The sequence below is a fragment of the Ovis canadensis genome, chromosome 3 (assembly GCF_042477335.2).
Source record: "Ovis canadensis isolate MfBH-ARS-UI-01 breed Bighorn chromosome 3, ARS-UI_OviCan_v2, whole genome shotgun sequence".
In the NCBI taxonomy this organism is placed as follows: domain Eukaryota; kingdom Metazoa; phylum Chordata; class Mammalia; order Artiodactyla; family Bovidae; genus Ovis; species Ovis canadensis.
In genome coordinates, this window is record NC_091247.1 from 32,973,183 (window position 1) to 32,991,854 (window position 18,672).

At 41.1% G+C, this 18,672-nt stretch overlaps 1 protein-coding gene across 12 annotated transcripts in view; it reads right to left on the reverse strand.

Moving 5' to 3' along the window:
• DTNB (dystrobrevin beta) overlaps positions 1-18,672 on the reverse strand; it is a 241,145-nt gene that overhangs the window by 135,764 nt on the left and 86,709 nt on the right. For all 12 annotated transcript variants that reach the window (XM_069582811.1, XM_069582806.1, XM_069582810.1 and 9 more), the window contains exon 8: positions 15,627-15,793. In XM_069582811.1, coding sequence (XP_069438912.1) covers positions 15,627-15,793 — 167 coding nt within the window. The remainder of the gene's footprint in view (positions 1-15,626; positions 15,794-18,672) is intronic.

Genomic DNA, 18,672 nt, shown 5'->3' on the forward strand with positions numbered 1-18,672 from the left:
AGCTGTCACAGACCATGCCATAGGTGAAGGCAGGAACAGAACCAGAAGTCAATTACCATCACACGTGATACAGATGCTCCATAGCCGAGAACCAAAGTCTATCACCACTATTAAAATATTAGCTCTGAAATGGTGTTTCCCAACATTATCTGAAGATTTAAAAATTCCTATGGTATTTATTTAAAAATAAAACAGATTCCTCTGCCTCAACCCAGACCTGCTGCTGCTGCTGCTGCTAAGTTGCTTCAGTCGTGTCCAACTCTGTGCTACCCCATAGACGGCAGCCCATCAGGCTCCCCCGTCCCTGGGATTCTCCGGGCAAGAACACTGGAGTGGGTTGCCATTTCCTTCTCCAATGCAGGAAAGTGAAAAGGGAAAGTGAAGTTGCTCAGTCGTATCCGACTCTTAGCGACCCATGGACCACAGCCTACCAGGGTCCTCCATCCATGGGATTTTCCAGGCAAGAGTATTACTAAGTTAAAACTCCCAAGGGCAGAGACCTAGTACTCTGTATATTTAAAACAAGCTGCCCAGCTGATTCTTTTCAGGCAATTTTGGGAAGTGCTGATCCAGAAGTTCTTGCCAAAATAAAGGTTAAAAAAATAAAGGTATAACTATTGGGAAATGATTATGTTACTGTTTCCCATAGGCAATATAGTTAGCTACTTAGAAGTCTAAGAAAATTGACTGGGGTTTCCCTGGTGGCTCAGCGGTAGAGAATTTGCCTGCCAATGCAAGAGACACGAGTTTGATCCCTGGTCAGGGAAGATTCCACATGCTGCAGAGTAACTAAGCCCGTGTGCTATAACTACTGAGCCGGCGCTCTAGAGCCCAGGGGCTTAAACTACTAAGCCCACATGCAGCAACTTCTGAAGCCCGCACACCCAAGAGCCTACGCTCTGCAACAAGAGAAGCTGTTGCAATGAGAAGCCCATGCACCGCCACTAGAGAGCAGCCCCTGCCCATCACAACTAGAGAAAAGCCCGGGCAGGAACGAAGACCAGCACAGCCAAAAATAAATAAGTAAAAATTTTTTAAAAAGAAAATTGACTGAAAAAATTATTAGAACCATGTATTGACAGAAAAGCTTGTGAGACTTCAAGATAGAAATGTCTACAGGAGCACTGACTACAGGAGTCTTAACCTGGAAGCCTGGGCTGGAATTCAGAACCGCAAAAATCTGTAAGTGCTGGAGGGTGGATGGGGAGGGCCATCTAAAACCCGGAACTATGTGAAAACATTCAGAGGTCGCAGCAAGAGAAGAAAAGACAGATCACTGAATCACTGTGTTGTGCAACTGAAACAAACATAATACTGTAAATCAACTATACTTCAATTTAAAAAAAAAAAGAAAAGCAGCTCAGGAGAGACTGCTGCACAGAATATGGGTTCCTTTTCATGGTGCAACCCATGAAAATATGGGTTTATTGTAGATAATCAGTTTCATAATTGGACATTTTGTAGTCATTAAGCAGAAATAAAAGGTGATAAATATACAATACACATGTATAATGTGTATTTAGAGAAACAGTTCTACCAGAAATCTGTATCTACAGATCTCAGAATGTATTAGACACACTGGCAATCATCACTGATAGATCTGAGTTAATGCAGAAACAGACCAACAATTCACCCTGTTGTGTCCTACAGATTCCTCTAATTCTCTCTACACATGGAAGCAGGATACACATTCCTCAGTTCGGCTCTGGTGGCCACTTGTAAGAATCAAAAGAGATCTAACGCTGGAGAAAGGGCTGCGGGTGAGATGACTGCCAGAGGAAACCGCTCGCTTGAAGAACTGCTTGGTTTCGGTTAAGTCATACATTTCTTTGCAATGGAAAACCTCCCTGTCATTTCTGTTCTAAAAATAATCAGGCTAGTTGAAAAAAAAGACTTATTTCATAAACTACACACCAATACTTTTTTGAATAAGTGTCCATCTTTTTAAACACCTGGGTCCATTTCAAGTGTTCTGCTTTCAAACTCAGCACTTCTGCAGCTGTAAATGGGTTTAAGGATATAGTGCATCCAAATATCAGAGTAGACTGGGGCAATGTTCAGATGCTACGGAGAGCAATATGTAAAACACCCCACTGAACCCACTGAAATTGCTGATACATGCTGTCAGGATACCTCTAGCCTATTCCTTTTACCTCTTGGAGGGCCCAAGAAATTCATAATTTCAGAAGGAAGCCCTTGGTCAATGAAGCAGCCAGTGTAGCTGCCATCAAGAGAACTTCAGGTCACATCTCCCCAGATCTTCACACCACCATGAAAGGGAATAAGGCCAGGAACCCATAATAGTCTCTTATGATACTTTGCATTTCTCCATCGTCTGCTGTAACCTCTCCTTTTTCAGTTCTAATTTTGTTGATCTGATTCTTTTCTTTTTTCCTTTTTTACTCTTTTTTACCTTTTACTTAAAGGTTTGTCAATTCTGTTTACCTTCTCAAAGAACCAGCTTTCAGTTTTATTAATTTTTACTATTGTTTCTTTCATTTCTTTTTCATTTATTTCCACTCTGAGCTTTATCATTTCCTTCTTTCCGCTAACTCTGGGGTTTTTTTGTTCTTCTTTTTCCAGTTGTTTTAGGTGTAAAGTTAGGTTGTCTAGTCAGTGTCTTTCCTGTTTCTTGATGTAGGACTGAACTGCTATAAACCTGCCTCTTGGAACTGCTTTTGCTGTACCATGTGACCCACCAATTCCACTCCTAGGCATATACCCTGAGGAAACCAAAATTGAACAAGACACATGCACCCCAATGTTCACTGTAGCACTATTTGCAATAGCTAGAACATGGAAGCAACCTGAATGTCCATCGACAGATGAATGGATAAAGTAGCTGTGGTACATATACACAGTGGAATATTACTCAGCCATAAAAGGAATGCATTTGAATCAGTTCCAATGAGGTGGATGAATCTGAGCCTATTATACAGAGTGAAATAAGTCAGAAAGAGAAAACCAAATATTGTAAACTAACGCACATATATGGAATCTAGAAAGATGGTACTGATGAAATTACCTGCAAGGCAGCAATGGAGACACAGACACAGAGAACAGACTTATGAATGGCGGGGAGGAAGCAGAGGGTGGGATGCACGGAGATTATTAACACAGAACATGCATAACCACATGCGAAATAGAGCACCAATGGGAATTTGCTGTATGACTCAGGAAACTCAAAGTGGGGCTCTGTAACAACCAACAGAGGTGGAATGGGGAGGGAGGTGGGAGGAAGGAAGGTTCAAAAGGGAGGGGACCAATATGTACCTATGACTGATCAAACTGATGTTTGGCAGAAACCAACACAATACTGTAAAACAATTATCCTTCAATTAAAAACAAATAAATTTTTAAAAATTGCATAAGAAAAAAAAAAGAAAAAAAGATGGGAACCCAGAGGTCTACGTGCTCCTGGCAAGACCCTCTCCCAACAATACTCTCATCAGCAGCACCATTATCTGCCTAGGAGACGGGCTAATTTCAGTACAACTTTTATCACAGGTTACACCTGTTTCGTAAGAGACTCGAGTCCCCCACTTGGACTTTGATTTCATAAGGTTCTGCACAGCCTCACAAGACCCCGTCTCCTACTAACCGTCCACTCTCAAATCCTTCAACTCGTCTGCAAGTCTACCATCAGCAAAACCCCTTCTCTGTCTGAGGAGCCTCTCCTCTGAGTCTTACTTTCAGCTTCTTGCTCTACTAGGAAACCTGGCTTTCCCTGAAGGCTTGGCTTCCTCTGCAGCTATTCAAGTGGCAGCCGTTTTTTCTCTCACATCCTTCAAACAGCTGGATCTCCAGCGGGGGCGAGGGGGAGATGTCCTCCTAGAACCTGACAGCTATTCTCAGATTTTCTCCCCTTTTCCTTAAAACCCTACTTTTGAATTTCATGTGATCATGACGTGAGTTTCATGTCACCAAAACCCTAAATATCCCTCTCTATTGGAGTTCAATATTACTGCCATAATTCTTACTCATTTCAACATCCACAAAGTTGACCTTGCCCAAACACTACTGTGGTTGATTGAATGGTGAACCCCTCAAAAGATATGCCCAAATCCTAACCTCTGGAACCCTATATGTCAGAAGAGCAATTATTACCTTCAATGGCAAAATAGGTAACTGAGCTAAAGATCTGGGAAGGAAGCATTTATCCTGGATTATCTGGATGGGCCCTAAATGCAATTACATGTATCCTTGTAAGATAGACACACAGAGAAGAAAGAGAAGAGGAAGCGGTCATGTGACCAAGGAGGAGAGACTGGAGCGAGGCAGCTACAAGTCAAGGAAAGACAACAGCCACAAAAGCGGAAGAGACGAAGCACGGCATGGTGGTTAATTCTGTGCGCCAAGTCATCTATGCCAAGTGTGCCAAGACATGCAAACAGTATTCTGAGTGCTCCTATAAGGGTGTTTCTGGATGAGATTAACACAGATTGGTATACTGAGTAAAGCAGATTTCTCAGACTGGTGGGCCCCATCCAATCAGTTGAAGACCTGAACGGAATAAAATGTCCGACCCTCCTTTAAGAAAGAGAGAATTCTTCTGAACTGGGACACTGGGTTTTCTGGCTTTTGGACTGGAATGGAAACATCTGTTCTTCCTGGGTCTCATGCCTGCAGGCCTTTCAGACACAGACCTACATGATCAGTTCTGGTTCTCACACCTTCAGACCCAAGCTGGAACTACAGCCTTGGCTGTCCTGGGTTCTTGGCTTTCTGCCTCTTCCCACAGATCTGGGGGCTTGTCAGCTTACACTGTTGCATGAGCCAATTCCTTACAATAAATCACTTCTTATATAAATGTAAACCCAATTGATTCTGTTTCTCTGGAGAACCCTAACACAAATGGATTCTTCCCTGGAGCCTCTAGAGGGAGTGTCGCCCTGCTCACATCTTGATTTCAAATTGTGGTGTCAACGGACAGAGAACAGACTTGTGGGTGCCAAGGAGGAGGTGAGGGAGGGATGGACTGGGAGTCTGGGGTTAGTAGATGCAAACTGTTACATATAGAAGGGATAAACAACAAGGTCCTACTGTATGGCATAGAGAACTATGTTCAATTTGTCACTGTATTTAGTCATCAAGTCATTTCTGACTCTTGTGACCCCATGGACTGTAGCCCACCATGGACAGGGGATTTCCCAGGCAAGAATATTGGAGTGGGTGGCCATTTCCTTCTCCATTCTGCCATTTCCTTCTCCACCCAAGGATTGAACCCACATCTCCAGCACTGGCTAAGTCACCAGGGAAGCTTTAATTATAGTCAATATTCTGTGACAAATCATAGTGAAAAAGATCGTGAAAAAGAATGTATATATGTATATGTATATATAAAACAGAATCACTTTGATGTACAGTAGAACTTAACACAACATTGTAAATCAACTACACTTCAATAAAATAAACTTTAAAATAAAAGATCGTGGTGTCCAGAATTGTGACAAAATAAATTTCTGTTTTAAGCCACCATGTCTGTGGTAATTTGTTACAGCAACCTTAAGAAACCTATACACTGGTCTTCCCTGAACTCTCCTACAACGACCTGCCCTCCACTCTGCATCAGCCACCAGTTTCAAGTCTTGTTCTAGAACACTGTATTACCAATTGTCATATATTATCTAAAACCTTGAGTCAAGCATCCTACTCGCACACCAACTTCTATCTTTCTAGCTCGCTCCTTCCAGCATCCTGCCTCCAGCAACAATTCAACACCAGTGGGACCTAAACGTCACTGAACCTACCACCTTGACCCAGCCCCTCACCTTCCTCACAGTCTCATCTCTCTCTTTACCCAACTTGCACACTACGGCCCATTATTACGTCCACTTCTTTGCTGACTCTCCACCCTCTCTCACCAGCTCTCTTCCTTCGTCATCTTCTGTTAAAACACCAGCTCTACCTACTCTGCTTCTCACACACTGGAGGGGGCGGAAGTAAAATGCACGACCTCACCAACTGGTCTGACTTTGAATTCATAACCACCAACCTCAAGTTAGTCATTCCAATCTCAGCTCAAATGTCACTTCTTAAGAAAAACTTTCCCTGACCAATTTTTAACAGCTTTATTGAGATACATACTTCACATATCATAAAACTCACCTTTTTAAAGTCACAATTCAGTGGGTTTTAAAATATATTCAAAAGAGTTGTTAACCAAAACTAGTATCTCATTTCAGATCTTTTGTTCACCCTCAAAAGAAACTCAGTACTCTTTTTCCCCACTCCACTAACCTACCTTGTCTCTACATATTTGTCTACTGTGGACATTTCATATAAATGGAATCATACCCTATGTACCATTTTATGTTTGACTGCTTTCACTTACATATTTTCAAGGGTTCTTCCCTTGAAAGCATGCATCAGTACTTCATCACTTTTTGTTGCCTAGTAATATTCTATTATGTTGACATAACACATTTTGATTATCTGTTCATCAGTTGACAGACATTTGGGTCTATTTCCACTTTTTAGGTATTTTGAATGCTGTCTCTATGAACATTCATGTACAAGCTTTTGTGTGGACAGAGTATCTCCAGTTCTCAAAAGAGAATTCTTAAGTTTCCCCTAGGAACGCAACTGTCAGCTCAGTGGCAACTGTTTAACATGGAGTTGTTGTTCAGTCACTAAGTCATGTCCAACTCTTTGCGACCCCATGGATTGCAGCACGCCAGGCCTCCCTGTCCATCACTATCTCCCTGAGTTTCCTCAAACTCATGTCCATTGAGTCTGTGATGCCATCCAACCATCTCATCCTCTGTCACCCACTTCCCCTCTTGCTCTCAATCTTCCCCAGCATCAGAGTCTTTTCCAATGAGTCGGCTCTTTGCATCAGGTGGCCAAAGGATTGGAGCTTCAGTATCAGTCCTTCCAATGACTATTCAGGGTTGATTTCTTTTAGGATGGACTGGTTTGCTCTCCTTGCTGTCAACAAGGAGTGTAAGCCACAGTGTGTAAGTCTCAGCAGTTTCTCTGAGGAGCATGGGGCACTGGCCTAAGGGACTAGATTTTGTACCAATTTTCTTTACCTGTGTATCTCACCTCTTTCTATAACTTGCTAAAAGTGAGGATACTGTTTTATGCCTTTAAAAGATAGTCGTCCTGGGATGTCCCCTGTGGGCCAGTGGTTAAGGTTCTACTCTTCCAATGCAAGCAGCATGCACATCAAGTGGTACAACCAAAAAAATAAATAATCAAGATTTTTAAAAAAAGTAAAAAATAGTCTTCCTGCCTAGTTTTGTACTATGTACAAAGTAGCTGTTGAACTATGACATGAAACTATTTAGAACTAAACAGGGGCATGGCCAAGAAACATACCTCCTCCTCCATGAAGACATACTATCTTTTAGAATTTTAGAGATGGGAGGCGAGGTATACTAACCACATGAAAATGAAATCTGCTTCTGACAAAAGTCAACAGTATTAATTGTTTCAAGTCTAGAACAACATAAGCTTCTCTGATTCCTTCAAGTAAATGGTTTAATATCATTACTGCCCAAACAACTACACTGGACATATGTGAGTTGCCCATTAACATTTACTCAAAATAGAAAACAAGCAATCACGTAATAGAGGTTGTTAAATCCAATACTTTGTCATTTATAGGTTTTCAAGTATAGGATAACTTTGTTCTGAGGTGGAGTCTGCCATCTGGTGGGAAGAAAGGTGAAATTTCCATATCCTCAGCTAAGTTACATAACTACCTCTACCAAGACATTCTACCAACAAACTGTACTGCGGTACAAGTGTACTCTGTACACACACACATACTCCCTATCGTGAAGTGACGACCACATGGGAATTGGTCAAATTTTTCTTGGTAAAGTGAAGACCAGAATGCACAGAGATCAGAATGTAAGGCAGAGGGGAAGGCAAGGAGTGGGAGCAGGCTTGTTTATCTCCATCCTCCTTGCATTATCAGGAAAGGATTAAGAGTTTCAGTTTGGGAAGATGAAAAAGTCCCAGAGATGGATGGCAGTGATGGCTGCATAAAAATATGAACAAACTTAACGCTGCCAAACTGCACTAATTTAGCAGAAAAACTTGATAGTCTCCTTGGCTGGGTGGAAATCCTTGTTCAGATTGTAAGGCTTTATCCTCTGGGTGGCAGACTGTATTTTCCAAACATAACTGCAGTGATCCCTCCTGCCACCCACGCTCCCTGTGATAAATTTTATCACCACCTCACCATCATCAGAGATGAAGTCCCTTCTCTAGCCTTAGCAACTGTGACCAACAGAATATGGTGGAGTATTATGATATAACTTCACTGCCAGGTCAGACAAGGCCTTGTGGCTTTCCCCAGCGCGCCAGGCACGCTGGTACTCCAGTTGCTTCCTGCGGGGATGTTCTCTCTTAAAACACAGAATCCACACCATGAAAAGCAGAAGCCACATTCAGAGGCCCACACAGAGATGGCTCCTGTCAATCATCACAGCCTTATGATCTCAACGAGGATTTAAGTGGTTAACTCAGTCACAGAGACTATCATAGTTTCTATTAAATTATACTTTTAAAAGAAAAACTTTATTCAAATAACTACTCATCATATTCAGTAGAATTTTTATTACCATATTTAAATGATTCAGATTTGGAAGAAGTATTCTAGATGTAGTATTGTAGGTTTTTGTGTTTTTTTAATCACTGTTAAATGATCTTTAGCCCAAACCTTCCCCATCTCAGCTGTTGCTGCTAGGTTGCTTCAGTCATGTCCAACTCTGTGCAACCCCATAGATGGCAGCCCACCAGGCTCCCCCGTACCTGAGATTCTCCAGGCAAGAATACTGGAGTGGGTTGCCATTTCCTTCTCCAATGCATGAAAGTGCAAAGTGAAAGTGAAGTCAACTCAGTCGTGTCTGACTCTTAACGACCCCATGGACTGCAGCCCACCAGGCTCCTCTGTCTATGGGATTTTCTAGGCAAGAGTACTGGAGTGGGCTGCCATTGCCTCAGCTGATGGCAATTCCATCCTTATAACTGTTTAGGACAAAATCTTAGTATTTCCTTGGACTCCTTTCCTCTCACAAGCCACATTCAACCCATGAGCCAGATTTATAAAACATATCTTAATTCCATTCTTTTTATCTGCTACTAACTCTTTTTATCTCTACTGCTAATATCCTATCATGTCTTGTTTAATTACTGCAATTACCTCTCCAAAATGGCCTGCTTCTACCTTTTCCTTCCACTGTTCACTTTTTACATGGCATCCAGACTGATCATTTAAAAATATAAATCAATGCAAGCTATTTTTCTACTCAAAACTCTAAAGATTCCTTCTTTCACTCATAGTAAAAGTCAAAGTCCTCACGATGGCCACCAAGGCCCTTGTTACCTCTTTGACCTCCTCTCCTACAGCTCTCCCCTTGCTCTGTCCACTCTGGGTTTTTTTCTGTTCCCTGAATTCAGGCACAGTCTTGCTCCACAGCCATGACACTGAAAACTCCTGCTCTTCCCAGATGTCTGCAGGCAAACTTCCAAGACCGCTCAAATCTCATTATGTCAACAAGGCCTCTAAGACTCTTCCACTCCTACCCTTCATTCCTTTTCCTGATTTCTTGCTCATGTGAGAGTGTAAAGTGGCAGACGGGTTCTGATCCAGGCATTCAGGTACCCAGCTTCCTTTCATCTAAGGACTCTGCCTCTGGGAACTAACAGAGATCCTTTCATTTGGGCAAATGTACAGAGGGAGTGGGAAGCGTGAAGACAGAGAGACTGGAGAAGACACAATTGCTGTAAACTACCTTGCCTCTGTGGTCATGTATGGATGTGAGAGTTGGACTATAAAGAAAGTGAGCACAGAAGAATTGATGCTTTTGAACTGTGGTGTTGGAGAAGACTCTTGAGAGTCCCTTGGATTACAAGGAGATCCAACCAGTTCATCCTAAAGGAGATCAGTCCTGGTGTTCATTGGAAGGACTGATGTTGAAGCTGAAACTCCAAAATTTTGGCCACCTGATGGGAAGAGCTGACTCATTGGAGAAGACCCTGATGCTGGGAAAGATTGAGAGCAGGAGGAGAAGGGAACGACAGAGAATGAGATGGTTGGATAGCATCACCGACTCAATGGACATGGATTTAGGCGGACTCCAGGAGTTGGTGATAGACAGGGAGGCCTGGCATGCTGCGGTTCACAGGGTCACAAAGAGTCGAACACAACTGAGCGACTGAACGGAACTGAACCTTGACCCTAATATAGATCACTTCCAAACAAATTCCATTGGTAAGAACTAGTCCCATGGCCCATCTGGCTACAAGGAGGATGGGTTATATAATCTAGTTATATACCCAGGAGACATCACTTTGCCAACAAAGGTCCATCTAGTCAAAGTTATGGTTTTTCCAGTAGTCATTCATGTATGGATGTGAGAGTTGAACTATAACAAAAGCTGAATGCAGAAGAATTAATGCTTTTGAACTGTGGCACTGGAGAAGACTTTTGGAGAGTCCCTTAGACTGCACAGAGATCCAGTCAGTCAATCCTAAAGGAGATCAGTCCTGAATATTTATTGGAAGGACTTATGCTGAAGCTGAAACTCCAATACTTTGGCCACCTGATGTGAAGAGTGACTCATTGGAAAAGACCCTGATGCTGGGAAAGATTCAAGGCAGGAGGAGAAGGGGACAACAGAGGATGCATCACCGACTCAATGGACATGGATTTGGGTGGACTCCAGGAGTTGGTGATGGACAGGGAGGCCTGGCGTGCTGCAGTGCATGGGGTTGCAAAGAGTCAGACACAACTGAGTGACTGAACTGAACTGATCCAGGAAGAAAAGGAAAGCATGGATACTGGTAAGTAATTCTCATCTTTCTTCTGCTACACAGAGAATACACTCAAACCTCCCCCACTACCCAAAAGCAAACCTGAAGTCCCATTCAGTCAGGGCATTTAACTACAAGTGCAGGACCTCTGACTCTTGCACACTCTTCTTCATCAAGAACATGTGCAGTCCCTGAGGCTGCACCCTATGAACTGAACAAGTGTGTTATCTGCACCCGCCCTCCCTAGTCCCAACAGACAATAGCAGGGCAAGAGCAGAAGGTTCTTCTTCATCCAATATCCTCCTTGGTGCAAGTGGGCTCTGGCATGCCCTCCCAAGGGGCTGTAAAACCTTCACAACCCACCTCTTTCAAGAGCAAATTCTGGGTCCTTAAATAGTTTTACATTTACAGCTCAAATAGGCTCATGGTTCCATTGCCAATATAATTCCCTCAAAAATTTAGCAGGCCTTTGATCTATTTGTTTCTAGTCAGTTCCATGTGCCAGAAACCACACACTAAGTTCTTCCCCAGACACAATTCTCAATCCTGATTTATGCGTTTCCCTCCCTGACTCTTGCTTTCAACTAACAGCAGCCACCTGGAGGCCAGATGAAACAATAGGTCAGCGGTTTCCGACTCTGGCTGCAAAACAGAATCACTTGGGGGAACTTTCAAAAACAGCCTGTGTCCAGGTTCTATGTATCCTGGAGCCAGTAAATCAGAAGCTATGCAGGTGGGAGCAAGATAATTCTGTGAGAGCAGCAGTTCTGATGGACTCTGACCCTTCATCTGAGCTTGGCCACAGGACTGGGTCACTTGTTTTCAACTGAGAATGTTTACTAGGTCTTTGATGCTCGAAGCCTCTCTCAACTCTTATCTCCTGCTCTCTAAAACAGTCTGCTTTTCCTTTCTCTGCCCCAACTTTCTCTACTTCCTTTCGTTTTTTTGCTTGAAAACTAGCCAATTCTTCCCTTACCTCCTCTCTTTCATGTAATACCTTAACAATAAGTCAACACACACTGTGACCTTTTCCAATGTTTAACCAAGAGTTAACCTGGCATGAGGTAGGTTTCCCAAGTTATCATGGATGACAAATTTACGAAACTGGTCACCTCTGCGGAACCTGGGTTTCTGTCCTTCCCATGCCCAATGTCAGTGTCCTCATCAGTGTGCTACCTGACTGCTAAGTCAGTGAAACAAATTTAAAGGTTTTGCTTTAATAGAACTCCACTTCTAGTATCAACCACTGTTGCAAAAACTAAAACCTCAGTGGCTTAATACAAGCTTTCTTTCTTGCTCCCCTGAGAGTCACATAGGCTGGCAGGATTCTTCCCACCCATTGTTCAAAGAGCCAGTTTCCTTTCATTTTATAATTGTTACCTCTCTGAGTCCTTAAGAAGTTTTATAGTTTCACCCTCTCTGGATCCTAAAGAAATTCTCTCCATTAAGCTGATAAAGAAAATAGAAAAGGCACCCAGCTATTAACTGCCTTGTTCTGGAAAGACATGTATCACTCTAATCATATTCCCCTCGTAAGAGTTATTCACATGGTCCTTTTAGATACAGAGGGGCTGAAAAATGTAGTCTAGATGTGTGCCCAGCAAAAACAGGAAAACAGTGATGTTGGCAAGCCCTAGTGGTCTCTTTAACACCCCTTAAAATTTAAGCTCCACCAGAGTACGAAGAGGAGAGTGAAAAAGCTGGCTTCAAATCCAACATTCAAAAAACGAAGATCATGGCATCCGGTCCCATCACTTCATGGCAAATAGATGGGGAAACAGTGGAAACAGTAACAGACTTTATGTTTTTGGGTTCTAAAATCACTGCAGATGGTGACTGCAGCCATGAAGTTAAAAGATGCTTGCTCCTTGGAAGAAAAGTTATGACCAACCTAGACAGCATATTAAAAAGCAGAGACATGACTTTGCCGACAAAGGCTCGTCTAGTCAAAGCTATGGTTTTTCCAGTAGTCATGTATGGATGTGAGAGTTGGACTATAAAGAAAGCTGAGCACCGAAGAATTGATGCTTTTGAACTGTGGTGTTAGAGACTCTTGAGAGTCCCTTGGACAGCAAAAAGAACAAACCAGTCAACCCTAAAGGAAATCAGTCCTGAATATTCATTGGAAGGACTGATGCTGAAGCTGAAATTCTAATACTTTGGCCACCTAGTGCAAAGAACTGACTCATTTGAAAAGACTCTGATATTAGGAAAGATTGAAGCAGGAAGAGAAGGTGGAGACAGAGGATGAGATGGTTGGATGGCATCACCGACTCAATGGACATGAGTTTGAGCAAGCTCTGGGAGTCAGTGATGGACAGGAAAGCCTGGCATGCTGTAGTCCTTGGGGGTCACAAAAAGTCGGACACGACTCAGCAACTGAACTGAACTGAGGGTAGGAGTCTTCGTCCGGTTTGTTCATAGATAGATCTCATAAGCCTTTTACACTGCCTGGAACATAGCAGATGCTCAAAAAATATCTTTTGAATAAATAATAAGTGGACAGAATGAATCACAAGTATGGTACCATATGGCTTCTTTTCTATAAGAAAGGTAAAAGAATGGATTGATGACTAAAAGAATAATGAAGTATACTGCATAGTTACTTACATAAAACATTAAATAGAACTCTTGGAAAATAAAAATTCCAAGCACCAATGATATACATATCAAATCTATAATGGAACTCATGCACACTAAATTCATCTCTTGTAAACATACAGAGAAACGTTCATTCAAAATATTAATACAAATACAGTGGACAAACTTCAAAAAAATTACCACTAAACTGACTATATATTTTTTCTTAGGTGGAAACTTCTTTACCCAATTAGTCTCAAAATTCACCAATATCTTCCTCAAAGAACAATAACACTGCACACAGAGCCCTAATCTTAAAAACAAGTTACACACACACACACACACAGACACACACACAGCTAAAAGATCCTCCCAGGATGCATTGACCATCCTAATGCACATACTCATCAAAATTCAGGACTGATACATTTATGACACCAGCATCAAAATTATGTTTGCTGATAACACTTGATGTTCTTGAAGTCTTAAGTCACCACCACAAAAATGAATGAATAAACTAGAAAAAAATAACAAAACTGAAATTTTTTTTTAATGGGTATAACACTTACTTCACAAGAGTGTTGTGAGGATCAAATAGAAATTTTAAAATTCACATGTGATTTCTGTACTTTAGGTATGCTATAGATCAACAGGGTATGAAAAACTGCTTTGTAAATCATAAAGCAATATTCAGTCACTGATGTTTAAGTAAACGTAAAATTCCCATTTCTACAAGGGTTATAAATTAGCTAAATGAGCAAGCTTAAACCAAGGTGAAAAAGAAGATCCTTATCCTCCTAGCCCTGACATCTAGAAGGAGAATTTTCAGTAGATACACTCAGAGAATCCAATCATTCTGAGATAGCAAAGAGCTATCTCAGTGTAAAGAGTGAGACTCTAAACAAGAAACAGCCAAAAAATACTAAAAAGTCAATTAACAGCATGGGATACTTAAACTTGAAGAAAAAGTAACAATTTTAAAATCTATAAATTCTTCCTAGCCAATGAAAGAGAATAAACTATTGGGGGTTTTTTCCCCCTTTGCCTTTTTAAAAAATTTAAAATAATGTCTCTTCAACCAAAAAAAAAACTGGAATTTACAATACAACAAGACTCAGGACAGGAGGTTCAGTTTAACAACATTTTATGGTTTAATTGTAACTGAAAAGCCATCTAATAAAAAAATGATCTCTAACACATTATCAAAGATGTAGGAAATGAAGTACACACTTGATTAAAGTTTGCTCTTGGATTTTAACTAATCCCTTATTTGCTTTTTTCTTGGTTGAGTTTTAAGAAGGTTAACTAAAAGAAAAGACCTGCTCCCAGCCGCCAATAAAGAAGCTTTTAAAGTTTAGTACGATGCCCAGGCTAAAGAACCTAGATCCACAATTATACTTATGACCCTAAATATTTTTCTACCTTTTAGCAAACCAACCAACCAATCGACAAACAAGAACTACAGGAAAAAGTTTTAAAACAAGACTATAGCAACTGCTAGGAAATAAAAATATGGCATTTTTAAAAACTCTGGAAATAAACTGGAAGGAGGGAAGAAAAAAAGTGACTGATGCCAAACTTGTTACATGATTTATAAACACTACACAGAAAAATTAAAAACACTGACCTCCACCTAAATACTGTTATTTAGAAGACTACTTTTGAAAGTAGACATCAATGTGGCAACTGTAAAATACAGCATTTCCCCAATTTTCAAGAGGCAAAAATCTAACTTCATCTTATGCAGCTTTCTTTGCAACATTTAAATCCTATAAGCATGAATAAAATTTGCCTGCAAAAGAGAAATTTAAATCTTCCTCATAACACAGCTAGCTTCTTGTAGGAACTTATGTTAATGAGATAATTCAGAATGTGCACAAAGATTTCATCAAAAGCATGTGCACTGCAGCACTGACCCTAAATGCTCAAGAAAAGCACAAAATACACTCTGGAACATCTTTAATACGTATGACACATGTAAAAACAAAGCTCAGTTTTGTGAAAGCAAATGTCTTGTCAAGGGAAGATGCTCGTGATATTTTATTTAATGTGAATACAAAGTTGCAAAATGTTAAAAACAAACAACAACAACTCTGCTTGTCAAATCAAGTGATGAAGCACAACATATCTGCAAACCCCATCATGAAAGTCAGGGTTAATATTTTACGACGCCACATCCTCATTTGATAGGCATCTATCAGGAAAGAAGCCCTTAGTGCTGTTACCGATGAAACAGATAAGCGCTGGGGACATAGACTGAGACACAGAGCAGTTACCCAAGAGGAATGCTCCTTCATCTGGTGCTGGTTGCTGTGAGGGCCACTGGCATGGCCTCGCCAAAAGCAGTTTTGGCAGAGTTGGTAGTTGTGGCACTGCTGGCACCGGTACCGGAAACCCATCATGCTCTCGCAGCGGCAATAGGAGCACTCCACAGGGTGGAAGACTTGAGGGCGGGGAGGAGAGGGCCAGAGAGAGAGAGAAGTCACTGTCATTTGGAGAAGGCCAGTGCAGTGGAAGACCAAAATAAAAGCCAAGGTGGAGACACGACTAGCACTGAAGAACTGCAACCGTCTTCTATTTAGTTCATCTAACCAGCCAGTCCATCCTAAATCAGTCCTGGGTGTTCCCTGGAAGGACTGATGTTGAAGCTGAAACTCTAATATTTTGGCCACCTGATGCGGAGAGCTGACTCATTGGAAAAGACCCTGATGCTGGGGAAGATTGAAGGCAGGAGGAGAAGGGGACAACAGAGGATGAGATGGCTGGATGGCATCACTGACTCAATGGACATGAGTTTGGGTAAACTCCGGGAGTTGATGATGGACAGGGAGGCCTGGTGTGCTGCGGTTCATGGGGTCGCAAAGAGTTGGACAGGGCTGAGTTACTGAACTGAACTGAACCAGCCATTTACCGAAATAAAAAGACAATACCAAAAGGTCCCATTGAGAATCAATTACAATTCACCTTAGAAACCAATTTCCTTCTTTAAAACATCATTCATGTCTCAAAGTTTGCATACATGTATAAGTAAGGAGGAGAGACACCTTCACTCCAAATTTCTCTTCCAATCCTATCTCTTTTAAAGAGATGTATATTGTTGGCTGTGGACACGTCTCCTTCACTAACATAAAATCTGTGAGGGTCAGGACGACATGCTATGTGTCTCTATTACCTGCAAAGTGGTATTTCACACAGTCCCTTGGACTGATGGTCTTGAAATGTTTGCTGAATTAAATACTATTACATACTGGGGAGCAAATGGGAACTGGTGAAAAAAAAAAAAAAGTAAGGCAAGCCACATCAAAATACTAGTTTTAATAGATAGCCAATGGGAATTTGCTGTATGACTCAGAGAACTCAAACCGGGGCTCTGTAACAACCTAGAGGGGTGGGGATGGGGAGGTAGGTGGGAGGGAGGCTCTTCAGGGAGGGGACATATGTACACCTATGGCTGATTCATGTTGAGGTTTGGCAGAAACCAACACAATTCTGTAAAGCAATCGTCCTTCAATTAAAAAAAATCTTTTTTTTAAATTTTTTAAAAAAGTACTAGTTTTAGGTAAGAGCTCTAAGTACTAACATAAAATAAAGTACTCTAATCTAACCAATGAAGGGGCAGTGATTTGGAGGAAGGGAAACTCAGTGGCCTGCCACTCTTTTCTCCACCTCACACAGCATCTTACCTGGTGGAAAACCGCCAGCTGGCAGTTAGGATTTATAATGGTTACTGGGGCCTGAAAGTCCAGTTCATTGAGTGGAAAGTGGGCAATAAATGCACAACTGTGTATTACAGATTGTTATTTATACTTTTAAATGTTGAAAGCAACATTGTTCCCTTTGCCAATTCAGTTCTGAACACAAGAAGTCTAAGTCAAAGGAAAGAGGGGTGTAATAGCCAAATCATCATTTGAATAGCTCTTTATGGCCCTACGGATACAAAGGCAATCTTATTTCAATTATAAGGACTTCTAGTCCTGCTTCTAACAATGTAGGTTAACTAGAGAATCAAGACTCAAAACAAACAAGGACAAAACCTGAGCACTTGGTGAAAAAAATAATGCAACAAGATCACTAAAGAATAACAGAAAGAGTAAAATCTGGAATGAGAAATTGAAAGTTTAAACTTCCTCTAAGAAATTTAAATTTTTGTCACCAAGATATTTCTAAAGAGTAATCAAAGTGTTAATCACATAAGAATGTAATCAATAATGTAATCAATGTGACTACGTAGAAAGTCACAACAAAATGTTCACATGGATAATGATAATACATCTCAACAAATGAGATTCCCTCTACTTGGCAGAGTAGGCCTAAAATGATTTTATGAAAATGAGCTGGATATGAAACTACTAAAACATTTAGGACTATAAAAGTATTGCTCCCCCAAGGAAGCAATATTGTTATAATTTAATAGCACAAATCTCTTTCCAAAAATACTGTTTAAAATTTAACTGTTTTAGTCTACTCAAGAAATTTCAGAACTTTTGGAAAATAATCTTGCATCTAAGGACTTGTGAACTAAAGTCATAATTGGGCAAAACGCTGAGAAATTAAAAAAAAAAAAAAAAGATATGAAAAGGAGCCAGAAGATATAAGAGTATGGTTGTGTTCTCTCATTCTTATAAAATGAAGACGAGGACTCTAATTTTTAGTGCCTGTCACCTTTCACTCTTTCTCTTCTGTGGAATAAGGAGAGACAGGCAAGAGCCATGAGCAAAGGGAAGGTCCAGAGAAAACCAGGGCCTTTCCTTTAATGAACTGAAACAACCTAAACAAGGAGATAAGCTGATAACAATACTAGAAAAACCTAAGAAGTTCCTCAGAGGTAAATACCATTTCAGTTCCAAGTGAAACAAAGATTCCCAGGTAGCATTAGCAGTAAAGAACCCGCCTCCCAAAGCAGGAGATGCCAGAGACACAGGTTTGATTCCTGGGTCAGGAAGAAACCCATTCCAGTATTCTTGCCTGGAGAATTCCATGGACAGTGGAGCCTGGCAGGCTACACAGTCCATGGGGTCACAAGAACTGGACACCACTAAAGCGACTTGGCATGCATGCACTTAGGGAGAATACTGAGAGAAATGCAGTAGTAAAGGAAAAAACCGTACTGGTGAAACCAAGTACCAAATTCTATCTTAGCTACTTTCCTTTAAACTATTCCAAAATAATTATAATTTTAATGGTGGATATTTAATACATTCAATTTTTTGGAGCTAAGCTTTTTATACACTACAGGGGGAAAAAAGGAAGTCATGGCTAAGTTGGGTGGGATCAAGCAGAAAACAATCATCTGGAATTTAGGGGGAAAAGCCTAGAGTTTGA